The sequence below is a fragment of the Mobula hypostoma genome, chromosome 29, assembly GCF_963921235.1.
Source record: "Mobula hypostoma chromosome 29, sMobHyp1.1, whole genome shotgun sequence".
Taxonomy (NCBI): Eukaryota; Metazoa; Chordata; class Chondrichthyes; order Myliobatiformes; family Myliobatidae; genus Mobula; species Mobula hypostoma.
In genome coordinates, this window is record NC_086125.1 from 29,810,049 (window position 1) to 29,831,372 (window position 21,324).

Consider the following 21,324-nt stretch of genomic DNA (forward strand, 5'->3'; position numbering starts at 1 on the left):
GAGGGGGGAATCTCAATGAAATGTATTGAATATTGAAAGGCCTAGATAGAGTGGATGTATCCTATAGCGGCGGAGTTTAGTCCCAGAGGGCACAGCCTCAGAATAGAGGGAAGACCCTTTAGAACAAAGATGAGGAGGAATTTCATTAGCTGGAGGGTGGTGACATTGCTGCAGACAGCTGTGGAAGCCAAGTCATCGGGTATATTTAAAGCAGATGTGGATAGACTCTTGATTAGTAAAGGCATCAAAGGTTATGAGGAGAAGGCAGGAGAATGGGGTCGAGAGGAATGATAAATCAGCCAAGATGAAATGGTGGGCAAGTGGCCTATTCTGCCTCTATGTCTTATGGACTCTAGGTGCAGAATCATTTGACATAAATAGAGTAATACATCTTCAACCCTGAACTTAAATAAGTCTGTAAAGTCTATTAACTGTCTTAAGGTCTTAAGTACATAGTACACAGAACAGTATAGCTCAGTACAGACCTTCAGCCCTCAATTTTAACCTACTATAGGATCAATTTAAGTCTTTCCTCCCATCTAATCTCTCAGCTGCTGGCAGATATGCCTTCACCACTGGTCCCAGGCTAAGCCAGTCCCTCAGCCCTTCTCTCTCTCTTCTGATGTCTCAAAGTTTTAAGTTCTCAGGAGTATGTTTTGGATTCCTGACTTTGGATCAGTGTTGGATGTTGAGGTTATTCAATGGCACATGTATAATAACAGGTCCGGTAACCTGATTCCATGAGAGCAGAATTAGGCCATTCATCCCTTCAGGTCCTGCCTTCACTCAATCATGCCTGATTATTCCCACCTTCTCCTTCATAACCCTTAACCCTTTACCCTTTACTAATCAAGAACCTATCACTCTCTGCTTGAAACATACCCAATGACTTGGTTTCACAACCATTTGAGATCATGAATTCCACAGATACACCACCATGGAAGGTGCAGGCCATTCAGCCCATCAGTTCTTTCCCTCACTCAATCACGCTGGTTTTCCTTCAGTATCATTCTACTGTCTCTCTCCGTAACCCTTACCAATCCAGAGTCTATCAGTCTCTATAGGCCCATGGATGATAGAAAAAAATAAAGGGTTATATAGGACAGAGAAGTTAGATTGATGTTACAGTAGTTTAAGCGGTCTTCACAACATTGTGGGCTGAAGGGCCTGTACTGTGCTGTAATGTTAAACACTTTGTGGGCTCTTTATTTGGTACACCTGCTCGTTAATGCAAAAATCGAATCAGCCAATCATGTGGCAGCAACTCAATGCATAAAAGCATGCAGGCATAGTCAAGTGGTTCGGTTGTTGTTCAGAGTGGGCAAGAAATTTGATCTGAATGATTTTGACTGTGAAATGATTGTTTGTGGTAGACCTGGTGGTTTGAGTATTTCAGAAACTGTTGATCTCATTATATTTTCATGCACAACAATTTCTAGAGTTTACAGGGCATTGCATGAAAAACAGAACTCATCAAATAACGGTAGTTGTGTGGGTGAAAACGCTTGCTAATGAGAGAGGTCAGAGGAGAATGTGCATACTGATTGTAGCTGACAGGAAGGTGACAGTTGGATGAGCAAATTCAAGTAATTAAGAAAATCAGCAATATTTATAAAAGTATTTGACTGTCATAGAATCTAGTTCCATGCTGTCCATTGCAGAGAAAAGTCTTTTTCACCCTCCCTGTTGAGGTCATAATACCACCCCAGACCCACCAGTGCCAGCATTTATTGACCTTCACACGATCAGTCTGAGAATTACCAAAAGGCACACACTTTTGATATGACAATGTAATTATTTCCTCCCAATTATTTATACAATTCCTTTTTGAAAGTTCCTTTTCAACCTGTATTTGGTTCTCTTCACGAATGCATTGATGATCACAGCAAGATCAAATGATAAGCTGGTTTGTAATGAGATAGAAACATAGAAAACCTACAGCACAATACAGGCCTTTTGGCCCACAAAGCTGTGCCGAACATGTACTTACTTTTGAAATTACCTAGGGTTACCCATAGCCCTCTATTTTTCTAAGCTCCATGTACCTATCCAGGAGTCTCTTAAAATACGCTATCATATCCACCTCCACCACCGTCACCGGCAGCCCATTCCACGTACTCACCACTCTCTGCATAAAAAACTCACCCCTAACATCTCCTCTATGCCTACTTCCAAACACTTTAAAACTATGCCCTCTGGTGTTAGCCATTTCAGCCCTGGGGAAAAAGCCTCTGACTATCCACACGATCAATGCCTCTCATCATCTTACACACCTCTATCAGGTCACCTCTCATTCTCCGTCACTCCAAGGAGAAAAGGCCGAATTCACTCAACCTGTTTTCATAAGGCATGCTCCCCAATCCAGGCACCATCCTTATAAATGTCCTCTGCACCCTTTCTATAGTTTCCACATCTTTCCTGTAGTGAGGTGACCAGAAATGAGCACAGTACTCCAAGTGAGGACTAGGGTCCTATATAGCTGTAACATCAACTCTTGGCTCTTAAACCGAATCCCACGGTTGATGAAGGCCAATGCACCGTATGCCTTCTTAACCACAGAGTCAAACTGCGCAGCAGCTTTGAGTGTCCTATAGACTCGGACCCCAAGATCCCTCTGATCCTCCACACTGCCAAGAGTCTTACCATTCTGCAATTCTGCAATCATATTTGACCTACCAAAATGAACCACTTCACACGTATCTGGGTTAAACTCCATCTGCCACTTCTCAGCCCAGTTTTGCATCCTATCGATGTCCTGCTGTAACCTCTGACAGCCCTCCACACTATCCACAACATCCCAACCTTTGTTTCATCCGCAAATTTACTAACCCATCCCTTCACTTCCTCATCTAGGTCATCTATAAAAATCACAAAAAGTAGGGATCACAGAACAGATCCCTGAGGCACACCACTGGTCACCGACCTTCATGCAGAATATGACCTATCTACAACCACTCTGCATTCTGTGAGCAAGCCAGTTCTAGATCCACAAAACAATGTCCCCTTGGATCCCATGCCTCCTTACTTTCTCAATAAGCCTTGCATGGGGTACCTTATCAAATGCCTTGCTGAAATCCATATACACTACACCTACTGCTCTACCTTCATCAATCTGTTTAGTCACATCCTCAAAAAATTCAATTAGGCTCGTAAGGCCTTTGACAAAGCCATGCTGACTATTCCTAATCATATTATACCTCTCCAAATGTTCATAAATCCTGCCTCTCAGGATCTTTTCCATCAACTTACCACCCACAGAAGTAAGGCTCACGGTCTATAATATCCTGGGCTATCTCTATTCCCTTTCTTGAATAAGGGAACAGCATCTGCAAACCTCCAATCCTTCAGAACCTCTCCCGTCACCATTGATGATGCAAAGATCATTGCCAGTCTCAGCAATCTCCTCCCTCGCCATCCTCAGTAGCCTGGGGTACATCTCATCCAGTCCTGGTGACCTATCCAATTTGATGCTTTCCAAAAGCTCCAGCACATCCTCTTTCTTAATGTCTATATGCTCGAACTTTTCAGTCTGCTGCAAGTCAAAACTACAATCACCAAGATCCTTTTCCGTAGTGAGTACTGAAGCAAAGTATTCATTAAGTACCTCTGCTATCTCCTCTGGTTCCAGACACACTTTCCCACTGTCACACTTGATTGGTCCTATTCTCTCACGACTTATCCTTTTGCTCTTCACATACTTGTAGTAAAAGTATGTGATACAGTGAAAAGCTTTGTTTTGCATGCCATTCTTACAGATCATTTCATTGCATCTGTGCATTCAGGTAAAACAAGGAAAACGCAATAACCAAATGCAGAATAAAGAGTAACAGTTACAGAGAAAGTGCAGTGCAGGTAGACAATAAGATACAAGACCCTAAAGAGATATTGGCCAAATGCAGGCAAATAGGACTAGCTTAGATTGACATCATGGTTGGTATGGAAGAATTGAACCAAAATGAAATGAAAGTTTAAAAGACCTATTGGTGTCAGTTTGGTGTGTGATATTGGCCTGTTTTCCCTCTTACTGACAAATGTTTTGTCTCTTTTCTGAACACACATCATTATGATTGGATACTGGTGAAAAGTATTTTCTCCTTTATGTACGGCTGTCTCTATTTTTTGAGTTTTGCGTGTGTAGGCTGAAGGATTCAAGAGATAAAAAGGGGCCTTATAGGGCATAAAATGGGCAATATCTGTCTCTTAAGTTGGGTGAGAACTAGAGCTATCTCTTGGAAATGAAATTTGGAGAATCTTCTCTTAGGCTGGGCCATGTGTACTGCTAGCGCTAAGCACTGGAGATGGAGTCAAGGATGTCGAGAGAGTTAAAGAGAAAGAGCGGGCAAGGGAAAAGGCTGTGAGAGAGATTGTGGGATTTGTGAGCATATAATAGAGCAAAAATTAGTGAGAAGTTAGAGGATTTGGAAGCTTTTAAATACCAACAGAAGACAGTAAAAAAAAGCAATAAAGAGATAAAAGGTGACATATGAAGGTAAACTAGCCAATCACATTAAGGAGGACACCAAAGCTTTTTTTTTCTGATTTATAAAGGGTAAAGTAGAGTCAAGGGTGGATAATGGGCTGCTGGGAAATGATGCACAATAAGAAGTAACAGGGGACAAAGAAATGGTGGATGACTTAATAGGTTTTTGCATCAGTCTTTACTGTGGAAGACAACAGCAGAATGCCGCAAGTTCAGTGAGTATAGTTGCTAATACTAAGGGGAAGCTGAAAGGAGTGAATGTAGTTCAGTCACCTAGGTCAGATGGACCACACCCCAGGGACCTGAAGAAGGTAGCTGAATGAAATATTAGTAGTTATCTATCAAGAATCAATAAATTCTAGAATAGTTCCGGAGGATTGGAAAGTTGCAATTCTGCAAGAAGGGAGGGAGGTAAAAGTAGGGAAATTATAGGTCAGTTAGCCTGACTTCAGTGGTTGGGAATATGTTAGATCCCATTATTAAGAATGTTTCGAGGTATTTGGAGGCACATGATAAAATAAGTCAATGTCAGCATGATTTCGTTAAGGGGAAATCTTGCCTGACAAAACAGTTGGAATTCTTTAAGGGAATAACAGACAGGAAAGACAAGGAGAGTTAGTGGACGTTGGCATAGTGCCTTATAAAGTCTCAGCATTACATTCTTGCTTTTATATTTTAGTTCTCTCAAAATGAATGCAAACATTGTGTTTGCCGTTCTTAACACCAACTCAACATGTAATCTAACCTTTATGGAATCTTGCATGAGGACTCCCAAGTCCCTTTGTACCTTGGATTTTTGAATTTTTGTCCTGTTTAGAAAATAATCGATGCTTTTATTCCTTCTACCAAAGTGCATGACAATACACTTCCAGACACTATATTCCCATTTACCACTTCTTTGTCCACTCTCTTAATCTGTCTATGTCTTTCTGCAGCCTCCCTTCTTCCTCAACACTATTTGGCCTCCACCTATCTTTGTATTGTCCACAAACTTGGCCACAAAGCCATCAATTCTGTCACCCAAATTGTCAACAAACCACGTAAAAGAAGCGGTTCCAACACTTCCCACTCTTTGCCTCCTGCCATAGCAGCCAATGCGTGCTAGAATCTTTCCTGTAAAACCATGGACTTTTATCTTGTAAGCAGTCTCATGTGTGGCACCTTGTCAAAGGTTGCTGGAAATCCAAGTGCACAAAATCCATTAATTCTCCTTTGTCTATCTAGCCTGTAACTTCCTCAAAGAATTCCAACAGATTTTTTAGACAAGGAAACAATGCTGACTTCAGCCTATTTTATCATGTGCCTCCAAGTTCCCTGAAACCACATCCTTAACAATCTACTCCAACATCTTCCCAACCACTGAGGTCAGGCTAACTGGCCTATAATTTCCTTTCTTCTGCCTTTCTCTCTTCTTGACGAGTGACATTTGCAATTTTTCAGTCCTCTGGAACCATACCAGAATCTATTGATTCTTGAAAGATCATTACAAATGCCTTCACAATCTCTTCAGCTAACTCTTTCAGAATGCTGGGGTGTAGACCATCTGGTCAGGTACCTACCTTCAAGCCCTTCATTTCCCAAGCACCTTCTCCCTTGTAATTGCAATCGCACTCACTTGTGCTCCCTGACAATCTCAATCTTCCAGCATACTGTTACTTTTTTCCACAGTGAAAGCTGATGCAAAATACTTATTCAGTTCATCTGCCATTTCCTTGTCCCCCATTACTATCTCTCCAGCATCATTTTCCAGCTGTCCAATATCTATTCATGCCTCTCTTTTACTCTTTATCTTTCTGGAAAAAAAAATCTTTCGATGTCCTCTTTGATATTATTGGCTAGCTTACCTTCGTATTTCACCTTTTCCCCCCTAATGTCTTTTTTTAGTTGCCTGAATAGTTTTTTAAAGTTTCTCAATCCTCTAACTTCCCACTAATCTTTGCTCTATTGTATGCACTCTCTTTAGCTTTTATGTTGGCTTTGACTTCCCTTGTCAGACATGGTTGCTTCATCCTGCCTTTAGAATACGTCATCCTTTTTGGGATGTATATATCCTGCGCCTTCTGAATCGCTCCCAGAAACTCCAGCCCCTGCTGCTCTGCCATCATTCCTGCCAGTGCCCCTTTCCAATTAACTTTGGCCAGTTCCTGTCTCATGCCTCTGTAATTCCCTTTACTCCACTGTAATACTGATAGATCTGACTTTAGCTTCTCCCTCTCAAACTGCAGGGTGAATTCTATCATATTATGATCACTGACTCCTAAAGGTTCCTTTATCTTAGCTCCCTAATCAAGTCTGGTTCATTACACAACACCCAATCCACAATAGCTGATCCCCAAGTGGACTCAACCACAAGCTGCTCTAAAAAGCAATCGCATAGGCATTCTACAAGTTCTCTATCTTGGGATCCAGCACCAACTTGATTTTCTCAGTCTACCTCCATATTGAAATCCCCCCGATTCCAGTATTGTCCGTAAGGAGTTTGTACATACTCCCAATGAACCATGTGGGATTTCTCCAGGTGCTCCAGTTTCCTCCCACAGACTAAAGACTTATTTGTTAGCAGGTTAATTGTTTTTTGTAAATTGTCCTGTGATTAGGCTAGTGTTAGATATGTGGGTTCCTGGGTACTGCGACTTGTCGTGCCAGAAGGACCTGTTCTGCGTCGTATCTCCAATTAAATAAAACATTGATTCCTCTAACTTCCAATAATTTCTCCCCCATGACATGGTTGTGTGACTTGATGCTGTTCCCTGTGGAAATGTATTTTACTTGCAGTAACAAAATGGAACCTGTATTTTATCAGAGTGCTTTGCTAAGTGTCCGTGCAACATTTTGCCAAATTGTCCTTGAGTGAATGACAAACTGCAGAAAGTCATTTGGGTTTGGTTACTGGAAGAATGCCAAGTACACTAATTAAGTAGACCAATAGAATGCACCCTGTCCTTGAACTGGCATGGGTAGACGACACATGTGTAAAAAAGTGACTATGTTATCTGTTTTTTTTTCAAAGCTATGACCGGCTCTTGTGCAGTAATGGTCTTCCCTTGCAGCAAGTAAAATCACAGACTTATGATTGATCCACTCTGAGTTAATTGTTGCTCAACATCGCCCTCCTTCTTTATTGTGGTTGTGGAATTAGTTCAGTGTTGATGTGAGTAAGTAGAGTTATTCTCTCTGGTTCAAGAGCCTGGTTGAGGGGTAATAACTGTTCCTGAATCTGGTGGTGTGGGACCTGAGGCTTTATCTCCTTCCCAATGACAGCAGTGAGAAGAGAGCATGACTCAGATGGCAGGGTTCCTTGAGGATCGATACTGCTTTCTTGTGACAACACACCCTGTAGATGTCCTCAATGATGCAAGGGCTTCACCTGTGATGGACTGAGTTGTATCCAATACTTTTTGGGAGCTTTTCTGTTCAAGGGCATTAATGTTTGCATACCCAGCCAAGATTCAACCAATCAGTATACTCTCCACCGCACATTGATAGTAGCTTGTCAAATCTTCCCAAACTTCTCAGAAAGTAGAGACACTGCTGTGCCTTCTCTGTAATGGCACTTATGTGCTGGACCCAGACCAGATCCTCTAAAATGATACAACCGAGTAATTTAAAATTGCTGACTCTGCCCACCTCTGATCCCCTGATGAAGACTGGCTTATGATCTCTGGTTTCCTCATTCTCTAGCCAATAATCCAGCTCTTTTGCTGACATTGAGGGTGTTGATATGGCACCATTCAGTCAGATTTTCAATCTCCCTTCTATGCTGACTCGTCACTACCTTTGATTCGGCCAACAACAGTGGTGTTGTCAGCGAACTTAAGTACATCACTGGAGCTGTACTTAGCCTCACAATTATGTGTAACGCGAATACAGCAAGGGGCTAAGCATACAGCCTTGTGGCGGTGGATTGTCTACCTTCCACTTCTCTGTTGGTCCACTCTCCTGTTAAGATTACTCTTTGTTTAGCCCTTTACCTCTTCCACCGAACCCCACTCAGCTTTATGTCATCCTCCTTGCCCCTCACCTATCACCTACTGAGCTTGTACCCCCCCCCCCCCCGCTCTCCCTAGTCTGGCTTTTGCTCCCTTCCTTTCCAGTCCGATGAGGAGCTTCGGCCCGAAACGTCGACTGTTCATTATCATAGATAATGCCTGACTTCCCGAGTCCCTCCAGCATTCTGCACGTGTTGGGCAAAATCTGCAAACCAATTTACAGAATTTGAGAAAAATGATGTAAACAAAATTTAGACATAGTAGTAGAGTATTGCAGTTAACGCCCATGACGGGCACAAGTACCGCCCCGCGACTCAACCCGATTTACTCTGACGTCATCGATTCAACGTCATCCATTGCACATGACGACCAACATGCCCCGACCCCGGCGCTGAGGGGTCCCGCCTCCCTCCCAGCTACCAATCAGACAAGAAGCAGCTCCGGGTGTGCCCCTCTGCCTTGTGATTGGTCCCTTCCTTCGATTGAGCGGCGGAGACCGCGGGGAATGGTCATTCGGACCTTCAATCAGCCAAGCCTTCGCCCAGTGGGAAGCAGGTTAGTGCGAATGGGACGGGCAAGATGTCGATGTTGACGGGTTGCGCGCCGACGGTGTCGAGCTGGTGATGCCCTGTCATGGGGAGCGCCAGTCCAACACTAAATGGAATTTTAATTATTAAAGCTCTTATTTGGCGATTTAACGATGGGAAACTGTTTCAAGTCGCAGACGGGCGACGACGTCTCGCTGTTAAATGACTCGGCGAGTTACGCCGGAGATGGAGCGGGCGTCGAAGCCGCCGGGCCTGGGTCTCGGTCCGGGGCTGCCCTGCATAGGCCGCCGGCGGCCTCGCCACCAGAGCAGGTCGGTGTGCCGTCGGGCAGACTCACGGGATGTGCATTCACATATCGCCGGGCACGTCCCTCTCGGCGCACGCATGCTGTGCAGACCGGCCCTAGGCTGGGGCCGTCGCCACGCAGGACCGGTCTGCACAGCATGATTCCATAATAAATGTCGTGATCATTGCCAAGTAAAAGGGGTCAGTGTGGAGGTTCAGCAAGGACGTGGTGGGCCGAAGGCCGGTGTCTCTGCTATATGACCTCAACGGCAGTCACATTTAGGTACTGTCGTCTATGAAGTAGTACCCTGGATCTTCAGGCATCTGTGACAGACAGGGCTTCTGACAGTGTAGCAGACACTTGCACCTTTATTATCTTAAGCCTCTGAGTTAGGTTGGTGGGAGAGCTGACTGTTGGAGAAACTGTCTGTCATACCATGATAATGTGTTGTCAGCTCTCAGCAGAAAGACCATAGACGCAAATATTTATTGAAGACACCAGCTGTAGACTTTCTACATTCTGATTAAAGTACAAAAATATAAGCCAGTTATTTGTAATACCAGAAGAGGTTTGGGAAAGTAATTGATAGCACCAGATGAAGAACTTGTATTTCTGCTTTATGCTTCATCAGCAACTCCCCAAGTCACAGTAAAGACGTGAAGTATGGCTCATATTTGCTGGATTTGGTCGAAAGTGTATGAGTCTGGGTTTCTTGATAGGATGGATGAAGATATCTCTTTATGGTAGTATCCTGAAATTAAAGGGTTGCCCATTTCAGGTAAAGATGAGGTGATTTGTTTTCTCCCATACAGTTGTGAATATTTGACACTTACAGAATCAGTTAATGTTGCACCTCTTTAAAACCCTGGTTAGACCACACTTGGAGCACTGTGTTCAGTTCTGGTTGCCTCATTACAGAAAGGTTGTGGAAGCTTTAGAGAGGGTGCGGAGGAGTTTTACCAGGATACTGTCTGCATTAGAGAGTACGTCTTATGAAGATAAGTTGAGCAAGCTAGGGCTAGTTGGCACAAAGGCGGTTGAGAGGTGACTTGTTAGATTTGTACAGGATAAGAGGTTCAACCCCATTTCGCTGGTTAAAGTGATGAGGGAGATTGAAATATTGAGGCGAATGCAGAATGTCAGCTACCAGCTGTTTGATCACTGATGGATCACTCAGCTGCCAGAGAGGGGAGTCAGCCTTTCGATTGCTGGTGGAATTGCTCTGCTGACAGAGCGGGGAGACAGTCTTTTGATCACTGATGGATCGCTCTGCTGCCGGAGAGGGGAGACTGCTTTTTGATTGATGGTGGGATCGCTCTGCTGACAGAGAGAGAAAGGCATGCCGCTGTGCCTGGAGAATGTTACCCAGGTTTTCTGCGTTTTGGATATGGACTTGGATGATGGACGTTTTTTTCAGTCTTATAATTTTTTTATTGTGTTTTTCACCCAATCTTTCTCATTTCTTTGTGTGCAGGGGAGGGGGATTTGGGGGAGGGGTGTTGATGTGCCTGTTCTGTTTTTGTTTTTTAGTTCAGGAGGGGGGATTTGGGAGTTAATGATTGTGCTGCTGTTCGTTCTTGGTTTTGTGGCGATTTGGAGAAGAACAATTTCAGTGTTGTATACGTTGACAATAAATGAACTTCTGAGCCTTTGAAATGAATCCTTGAAAATGTGCATGGGGGGGGTGAGAAAAGCCTCATGAATCTCAGCACGCTGGCATACAGGCAGAGCAGGTGCCTGCAATGTCGTCAGTTCTCATGGTATTCCTGCAGGGATCCGCAGTCTTGAATGGAGGGAGTGAATTCAGCTGAACAGTAATGATTCTGGGGCTAAATGGAACTAGTGGAGATGGCTTTGACTAGGTGCAAGAGTGATTTCTGAGATGATAATGGTTCAGCTATATTGAGGGCTTCTGTGTATATATAAACTACCTTGCAAACTTCTGGTGAATTGTGCTGATAATTGCACAATCTTGAGAAGTACTTTTCCTAACGCTAAGGTGTCTCAGGTTTAAGTCTTTATCAGATGTTAGCACATAGATATTTACACAGTACCTTTTTGAAATTCTTTTGCTGTTGCTTCTTACCTGGTGGTTTGTGATGGGTATCTAGAGTGGCTTTAAGGTAGTGATTTAAGCACACTTGTGTCATAGGAAGGAAGTTTGGTAGGTGATTAAAAGGATTTGGATTGGAGACAAGTATTCTTGATAGGAGGAATCCAGAAATTATGGTAGAAACAGTCACTTTGATCTACTGGTTTGTGCTCCAGATTAAGCTCTTCCTGTTCTGTTATTCCATCAACATTATCTATTCCCTTGTCCCTTCATGTTTATCTCAATTCCTTTTAAATACCTCTACAGGTTCAAGATGTGCGTGAGCAAAGTGGAAATGTACCACAGAAATGTTGGTGGGCATAGTTCTGAGCTATGGGTCAGTGCTTTAGGGATATAATCAGCAGAACGCACATCGTTTGTGTGAAGTAAAAGAGATGGTGAGCTGTGGTATCAGTGTTTCCATGGAATAGATGAAAAACGAAAGTGCACTTGAGCGATCAGAATTATGTATGGGGACTATATCTGCAACATGACCTGCTGGCCTGGCCTCCCTGTCCGTAAGTGTAACATTCTGAACATGGATGCCTCAGTTTGCTATACAAAGAAGGATTGGTTAGAGGAAGGAGTTTAGAAAAATGAAAAGTGATCTCACTGAAATGTATCAAATGCCAATGGATCTTGACCAGGCAAGTGTGATGGTGATGCATTGGACTGGGGTCTTAAATTAAGGGAATGGCCATTCAGGACTGCGATGAGAAGTTTGGAATTACCTGCCTCAGAGGCCCGTGGAGACTCGTTCACAGAGTAAACTAAAGATGGGGATTGGGAGAGTTTTAGATATTAAATGATGTAGAAACTTGTGCTTGTTGAGCTAACTATGGTATGTGCTCATCCACCTATGTGCCTTAGTTATTTCTACCAGCCTTTACATTTGACACAGCAGGGTTAGGATTACCTAAAACAGAATATCTCCAGATTCATCTTGTACAATGGAATTGTCTGAGCAGTTTAATGGCAAAGGAGGCATGAGGAGTTATATGCAGGACAATAAATGAAGGAGTCTTTAGAAGTGTGGATTTGTAGAGAGACCTCTGAGTGCAAGTTGACAAGGGTGGATACCGTAGTAAAGAAGTAAATTAGTAATATTTGGTGGAGGCTTCAAATATAAGGGTGTCATGTTGCAGCCATATTTGGAGTGTGTTGTACAGTTCTGGTCAGACTGGAAGTGGTAGCAGCAGAAAGCGTGCAGGAGAGATTGATCAGAATGTAGCCTGGACTGGAAGGTTGTAGGTATAAGGTGAGATAAACTGGGTTTATTCTCACTGAAATACATGAGCTGCTGACCTTATAGAGATATATAAAACAATGAGATGCACAGATGAGTTGGGGAAGTGGAGAGCTGTAGGCGCAGGTTTGAGGTGAGAAGAGAGAAATTCAAAGGAGACTTAAGACAGGTTTTTCACACAGAGGTTGGTGAATATCTCAAACAAGCTGCAGATACAATTAAGTTTAAAATGTGTTTGGGACAGGTGCTTGGATTGCAAAGCGATATGGGCCTGATACAGGCAGATGGGATCAAGATTAAGATTTTAAGATTAGCTTTATTTGTCACATGTACATTGAAATATACAGTGAGATGCGTTGTTTGCATCTCACTGTCCAATGTGCCCCCTAGTTAGGAATCATAGTCAGCATGGATGAATTGGGCTGAAGGGCATGTTTCTGGGCCAATGGTCTGGTCTTGATTCCATTATCAATGTGAACTCTTAATGCGAACAGCCTCATTAAAATGTGTGGGAAGGCCATTGGCCTCGAGTCTGTTGTGCTAATCCACCTACACATTTTAGTTTCACTGGTTTAACATTTAATGATGCAGTGAGGTTAGGATTACCTTAGACAGAGTAACTCTATAGAGTCGTCTGGTGCAATATAATTGTTTGGGCAGTTGCAAAGTAATTATAGAACTGGGCAGAGTCTTTGTGGATTCATGAAAGTAAAATCATTTTTAACAAGTCTGTTAGATGCATTTGAGGTTGGAATTAGATAAGTGGAATCGGTTGTTATGTATTTGGACTTTTGGACACCATGTGAGGGGTTATTAAAATTATAATTTGCTAAAACTTCTCACCACGTTCATAGAACAGTACAGGGCTGAACCTACTCTACAATCAATCTTAACTCTTTGCTCCTACGTTGCCCTTCATTTGTGCCTATTTAAGTTTCTCAAATGTCCCTAATGTATCTGCCTCTATCACCACTTCTGGCAATGCATTCCCATGCAGCCACCTCTCTCTGTGGAGGGAAGAAACCTTCCTCTGACATCACCCTTGTATTTTTCTCCAGTCACTTTATATGCCCCCTCGTATTAGCCGTTTCTGCCCTGGACAAAAGTCTCCGGCTGTCCACTCTACGCCCCTTATCATCTTTTACACCTCTATCGAGTCACCTCTCATTCTTTGCTCCAAAGTGAAAAGCCCATGTTCATGTACTTTTCTCCTGGGAATGTAATGATGTGAATTGCTGTGGCGTTGTTATCAAACTGGTGTTTGCTGTGGTCGGTCTTGCAACCACAGGCTGATTCACGAACTTTCCAGGAATGGGATGGAGAGCGTCAGTGCCAGTGCCAGTCAAGGCTGTATCTGTAGTCCTTCCCTGTAAGAAGAGAGAACAACCATTTGGCTTCAATAGGATTCCCTTTCAAAGGTGACCTCTATAGTATTTCTTGTTTTTTTAAAGCTTGGGAACACAAAATGGCCACTTATTCAACCGGAAGTGGCCAGACAGACCATAAAAAGAGGTTTTTGAGGCATGGTGAAACAGCTTGATGTATTTCGTAAATATGGGAGTGACCTTTGTAAATAGCTGAAGGACCGCAAGTATAGATCAGGAAGATATAAATAAATGTTTAACCACAGGGAAGCATTGGACTGTAAGCAGACCTAGGGAAGCAGTTCTGGGTTGAGGATGGATATAACCTTTAACATAGATGTAGTGCTCTGCTAGGAGAAAGACTATAAACTGTGTTTATACAATAAGAGGATTTAATTAGTTTATATATTTAGCGAAACTGTGGAGAAGGCCCTTTGAGCCACACCAACCCAGTAACCCCACAACCCCAATTAACCCAAACTTAATTACAGGACAATTTACAATGATCAATTAACCTTCCTGATTTTTTTTGGCTTGTGGGAGAAAATGGAGCACCCAGGGGGAAACCCACATATTACATAGAAACATAGAAAACCTACAGTACAATACAGGCCCTTCGGCCCACAGAGTTGTGCCGAACATGTCCCTACCTTAGAAATTATTAGGCTTACCTATAGCACTCTATTTTACTAAGCTCCATGTACCTATCTAAAAGTCTCTTAAAAGACCCTATTATATCCGCCTCCACCACCGTTGCCGGCAGCCCATTCCACGCGCTCACCACTCTCTGAGTAAAAAACTTACCCCCTGACATCTCCTCTGTACCTACTCCCCAGCACCTTAAACCTGTGTCCTCTTGTGGCAACTATTTCAGCCCTGGGAAAAAGCCTCTGACTATCCACATGATCAATGCCTCTCATCATCTTATACACCTCTATCAGGTCACCTCTCATCCTCCGTCGCTCCGAGGAGAAAAGGCCGAGTTCATTCAACCTATTCTCATAAGACGTGTTCCCCAATCCAGGCAGCATCCTTGTAACACACACAAAAAATGCTGGTGAACGCAGCAGGCCAGGCAGCATCTATAGGAAGAGGTACAGTGGATGTTTCGGGCCGAGACCCTTCGTCAGGACTGATCCTTGTAAATCTCCTCTGCACCCTTTCTATGGCTTCCACATCCTTCCTGTAGTGAGGCGACCAGAACTGAGCAGAGTACTCCAAGTGGGGTCTGACCAGGGTCCTATATAGCTGCAACATTACATCTCGGCTCCTAAATTCAATTTCACGATTGACGAAGGCCAATACACCGTATGCTTTCTTAACCACAGAGTCAACCTGCCCAGCTGCTTTGAGTGTCCTATGGACTCAGACCCCAAGATCCCTCTGATCCTCCACACTGCCAAGAGCCTTACCATTAGTACTATATTCTGCCATCGTATTTGACCTACCAAAATGAACCACTTCACACTTATCTGGGTTGAACTCCATCTGCCACTTCTCAGCCCAGTTTTGCATCCTATCAATGTCCCGCTGTAATCTCTGACAGCCCTCCACACTATCCACAACACCCCCAACCTTTGTGTTATCAGCAAATTTACTAACCCATCCCTCCACTTCCTCATCCAGGTCATTTATAAAAATCACAGTGTAGGGGTCCTGCAACCCTTGCTCTTCGTGATTTTATATAGTCCATGGGGAAAATGTACAGAGCAGTGCTGGACTGAATTCCAAAATCCGGAACGCCTTGAGCTTTAATAGCGTTGTGCTAACCACTAGTCATAGTCATACTTTATTGATCCCGGGGGAAATTGGTTTTCGTTACAGTTGCACCATAAATAATAAATAGTAATAAAACCATAAATAGTTAAATAGTAATATGTAAATTATGCCAGTAAATTATGAAATAAGTCTAGGACCAGCCTATTGGCTCAGGGTGTCTGACCCTCCAAGGGAGGAGTTGTAAAGTTTGATGGCCACAGGCAGGAATGACTTCCTATGACACTTTGTGTTGCATCTCGGTGGAATGAGTCTCTGGCTGAATGTACTCCTGTGCCCACCCAGTACATTATGTAGTGAATGGGAGACATTGACCAAGATGGCATGCAACTTAGACAGCATCCTCTCTTTTCAGACACCACCGTCAGAGAGTCCAGTTCCATCCCCACAACATCACTGGCCGTAGGAATGTGTTTGTTGATTCTGTTGGTGTCTGCTACCCTCAGCCTGCTGCCCCAGCACACAACAGCAAACATGATAGCACTGGCCACCACAGACTCGTGTGACACCATACATACTACTGTGACCCCCGATGTTGTCCATCAGATTTTAAGTGTGAAGACATGGGTGTTCTTACCGTTGAACTCTTTGTGGATTTTCTTTTCCAGAAAGGAGCGATCTGTGTTTGAATGCAGCAGGCTTTAGAAGACCAAAAGGCAAGGCAGTAAAGCTAGACCAGGACAGAGAGCTTAATGTACATCACACGCACCCAACAGAGAGACAGAAAAAGCTGCAGGGAGACAGGAAAACAGTACACCATGGCTGAGAGTAAAAAAGACAGGAACAGGATTTGGGAGGAGCCGAAAGACAGAAGGGCTCACACACAACAGACTGCTGTAAGTGAGAAGCAGTGGTGCGCTGCTGGGTGCACAGGTGTGGGAGTTTGGGACAAAGTGTTTGGGTGAGCTGATGGGGTGCGGGCATGTGATTGGATGAGCGGAGGGGGCGCGGGCATGTGATTGGATGAGCTGATGGGGTGCGGGCATGTGATTGGATGAGCGGAGGGGGCGCGGGCATGTGATTGGATGAGCGGAGGGGGCGCGGTATATAATTGGATGTGGTGACAGCAGGGGAATGACAGGGGTTATGGGGAAGCATAACTGGGTAAACCAGAAGGGGGTTGATTTATTGGGTATACCGGGTCACAGATGTTGAGTGGCTACTCGTACTGGGTCACGTGGGATGAATGATTGCGCTGACCAGGTTATGGGGGAATGAGTGATTGGACGTACTGGTTCAGGGCTGCTCAGGATGAGAGTCAGAGTGTACTTGGTCGTGGGCATGAGTGACAGGGCCTACTGGGTTGGGGGTTGGTTGTTGAGTGACTGGATCATGAGGGAAGAGATCTTGGGCCAACTGGCTCACGGGGGAAGAATGACTGACTGAATGGGCCAACTGGCCCATGGGGGACAAATGACCGAGCAATTGGGCCAAATGGCCCACGGGGGATGAGTGACTGACCAAGCGTACCAGGGCAGGGTTCGGTTGAACCGGTTGGATCAGAAGTTGTAAATATAACTGGTGTTGGCTGGTTGGGGGAAATGAATGGACTTTGGTGAGAGGTGTACACGTGATCCATTGGAAGAGTAGGTGTGTGTCAAGGTACAAGTTGCTGTTAGAGTTATTGGGTTAACATGGAACTAAAAAAATAATTGAAGGAGAAAGAATATCTAAGGAGAGGGCAATTGGACAATCTGGATTACCGCTGGGAAAGTTCCTGCAAACTATTTTTGCTCAGCACAGAATGCTGGAGAAACTCAGCAGGTTAGGCAGCATCTATGGCTCATCTGCCTATCACTTCCCACTGGGTTCCCTCCTTCTTTTCCTTTCTCTTTCTACGCTCCTCTCCTGTCAGATTCCTTCCTCTCCTGCCCTTTACCTTTCCTACCCACTTGGCTTCACCTGTCACCTTCTAGCTTCCCCTCCCCCTACCTTTTCCTGATGAAGAGTCTTGGCCCACAACATCAACTGTTTATTCATTTCCATAGATGCTGCCTGACACGAGTTCCTCCATCATTTTGTGTGTGTGTGTGTGTTGTTTTGGATTACCAGTAACTACAGAATCTTGTGTGATCAAGTATTTTTGTGTATTCTTTTGGGAGTGGGTATTCTTGGGCCAGCTTTTGCTGCCCTAGGGAGAGTGAATGGTAGCCACCTTCTTGAACGTCTTGTCTGTCTGGGGGGGAGCGGGGGTGGGAGCTCCGTCAGTGATCTTGTGCGGGGAGTGCATGGGTTTGGACTCTTCCACAGCAAAGGAGCACTAAGATGACTAGAGTGAGGGTAAGACTGATCAGGCAGAGAAGAGAAAATGTGCCTGGAGTCGGAGGAGGTAGGGAAGGTGTTTAATAAATACTTTTATTCAGTATTCACCACAGGGACTTTAATGAATATGAGGACAATGTTGAACAAGTTCATACACTGGAACATGTCAATGTTAAGAAAGTGGATTTGCTGCATCTGGAGGAAAAACACTAGGGTAAATAAGTCCTGGGGGCAGATGGGGTATACCTCCTGTTACTACAGAAAGTGAGGGAAGCGACTGGTGCACCTTTGGCGATCTTCTTTGTGTCCTCACTGGCCACAGGAGTAGTATCAGATGATCGGAGGGTGGTAAATAGGATAACCCAAGGTTTATGAGCACTTAGAGAAGCAGAGTCTGATTGTAGTCAAAATGGCTTTGTGAGGGCAGGTTGTGCCTCACAAGGCTGACTGAGTACTCTGAGGCTGTGACAAAACAAATTGATTAAGGTAGAGTGATAGATGTGGTGTATATGGGTTATATTAAGACATTAGACAAGGATCTTTATAGTAGGATCATTCAGAAGGACAGGAAGCATGAGATCCAGAGAAACTTTGCTGTGTGGATTCAGAATTGGCTTGCACACAGAAGGCAGAGAGTGGTCAATGGAGTGTATTGTGCTTGGAGAACTGTGACCAGTGGTGGTCCACAGGGGTCTGCTCTGGAACCCTTGTTGTTTGTGATTGTTTTTATATATAATGGAATTGAATGAGGAAGGGGACGGGTAGGTTAGTAAGTTTGCAGATGAAACAGAGGGTGTTAGTGTTCTAGATATTGTGAAAGGACATTGACTGGACGCAGGGCTGGGCAGAGAAGTGGTAGATGGAATTCAACCCAGAAAGTTTGAAGTAATTCACTTTTGAAGGTCGAACTTGAAGGCAGAAGACAGGTGTAATGACAGGATTCTTAACAGCAGAAGAACAGAGGGTTCTTGGAATTCATGTCAATAGATCACTCAAAGTTGCTGTGCAAGTTGGAGTAGTTGAGGTGTATGGTGTGTTGGCCTTCATTAGTTGGGGATTGAGTTCAAGGGTTCTGAAGTAACGATGCATATAACAGTTTTATGACACACTGGTTAGACCACACTTGAAGTATTGTGTTCAGTTCTGGTTGTTTTATTTTAAGAAATATGTGGGAGCTTTTGAGAGAGTGCAGGGGAGATTTACTAGTATGCTTCCTGGATCAGAGAACATGTTGTTTGAGGACAGGTTGACTGAGCTAGGTTTGTTTGGTTTGGAACAAAGGAGCATGAGAGTGTTCAAGATGCTGAGAGGCATAGATTGAATGGGCAGTCAGAGACTTCTTCTAAAGGCAGAAATTGCCAATAAGAGGAGGCATAAGGTGTATGGTGTAAGCGGATTTTCGGAGATGGGTTTCTTAGACGGAGTGGTGGGTGCCTGGAATGCGCTGCCAGAGCTGGTGGTGGAAACAGGTGCAAATGCACCATTTAGGAAATATTTAGACTGGCAAAGAGCTTGGCCCTCCGCTGTACTGGTCCAATCCATGCATTGAGTGCATTTCAGCATCTTTCAGATTCATTCACGGCTCCTATCAGAAATCAAGGGCACCTGCTTTCCTCCAAGTTACATACCATGCTGATGTGGAAGTGTGTGACATAGACCATATAGGCCCTCTGGCCCATGTTGCTGTGCTGACCTTTTACCCACTCCAAGATCAGTCAAACCCTTCCCTCCCACATATTGCTTCGCTTTTCTACCATCCATGTGCCTGTCTAAGAGTCTCTTAAATGTTCCTAATATATCTGTTTCTACCACAATAACATTAAAGACTGCTTACCATATTCGTATTTGACATTCTCCAGCTTAATGATATTTATTGTTTAGTTGCTAAAGTCTTGATAACTCAGTTAATTGATGTTGGCTTCTGAGTTTGCTATTTGCTGTGATACCTTAACAATATTTTGCTCCATGAGCCTATCAACCTCTGCTAAATATACTAATGATTTGGCTTCTACAGCCATCTGTTGCAATGAATTCCACAGTGTCAGCACCCTGTGGCTAAAGAAATCCTTTCTAATCTCCGTTCTAAAGGGGCATCCCTCTATTCTGAGGTTGTCTGCTGATATCAGACTCCTTTCAATATTTAATAGTTTTCAATGAGATCCCCCCTTTATTCTAAACTCCAGTGAGTACAGGTCCTGAGCCATCAAATAATCCTAGTCCATTAACCCTTTCATTCCCAGGATAATTTTTGTGAACCTTGTCTGGACCATCTCCAATGCCAGTATATCCTTTCTTGGAAATAGGGCCCAAAACTGCTCTCAGTACTCCAGTTGCAGTCTGACCAATGCTTTATAAAGCTTCAGGATTACATTTTTGATTTTATATTCTGTTCCTCTCAAAATGAATGCTAGCGTTGCAATTGCCTTCCTTACCACTGACTCAACTTGCAAGTTAACCTTTAGGCAATCCTGTATGAAGACCCCCAAGAACCTTGCAGCTCTGATCTCTGAATTTTCTCCCCCTTTAGAAAATACATCTTTATCTACCAAAGTGCATGACCATACACTTCCCTACACTGTATTTCACTTTTTGCCCATTCTCTTAATCTCTCTAAGTCCTTCTGCAGACTCCCTCGTCCACAACACTGCTTGCCCGTCTATCTATCTTCATATCATCTGCAAACTTGGCAACAAAGCCATCAATGCCATCATCCGGATCGTTGACACATAATGTGAAAAGAAGCGGTCCTAGCACTGACTCCTTCGAGCTATCAGCAGCGAACGAGGTAGGAGCTGTGGAGGGCATCTGTGGAGAGTCCTGATGAAGGGTCTCGGCCCAAAACGTCAGCCGTTTATTCCCCTCCATAGATGCTGTCTGACCTACTGAGCTCCTTCAGCTTTTTGTGTGTTGTTCGGTGAAACTCCAGGTTACCCGAGAAATTATTTCCACGTGTTTCAGGAGCAACCACGAGTTCCAGTTTATCACCCGACACCGAGTCAAACCCGCCTGGCAACACAGCTGACAGAGGATGAACAAATCCGAATAGCGCAGAGGCTTGGCCTAATCCAGCACCTTCCCAAGGGCAGCTTTGACAGAGGCAGGGAAGCCCAGAGCAAGAAGATCAAGGAGTGAGTATCCTGGTGGTTAAAAATTACTCAAACTGTTATCCCAGAGCATTCTAGGGGAGGACAAGGAGTGACTGTCCAGGTAACGACAGCTTGGTGGTTAAATTACTCAGACCATGATCCCAGGGTTTATATTGTTCTGTGGTTTCCAGGAAT

General features: G+C 44.0%; 1 protein-coding gene across 1 annotated transcript in view; it reads left to right on the forward strand.

The window, feature by feature from the left end:
- The first annotated feature begins 9,042 nt into the window (after window positions 1-9,042).
- LOC134339381 (RING finger protein 11-like) overlaps window positions 9,043-21,324 on the forward strand; it is a 28,330-nt gene continuing 16,048 nt past the window's right edge. Inside the window, exons 1-2 of the mRNA XM_063035832.1 lie at window positions 9,043-9,328; window positions 21,002-21,171. Of these exons, the coding sequence (XP_062891902.1) occupies window positions 9,170-9,328; window positions 21,002-21,171 (329 nt within the window). The 5' untranslated portion in view covers window positions 9,043-9,169. The remainder of the gene's footprint in view (window positions 9,329-21,001; window positions 21,172-21,324) is intronic.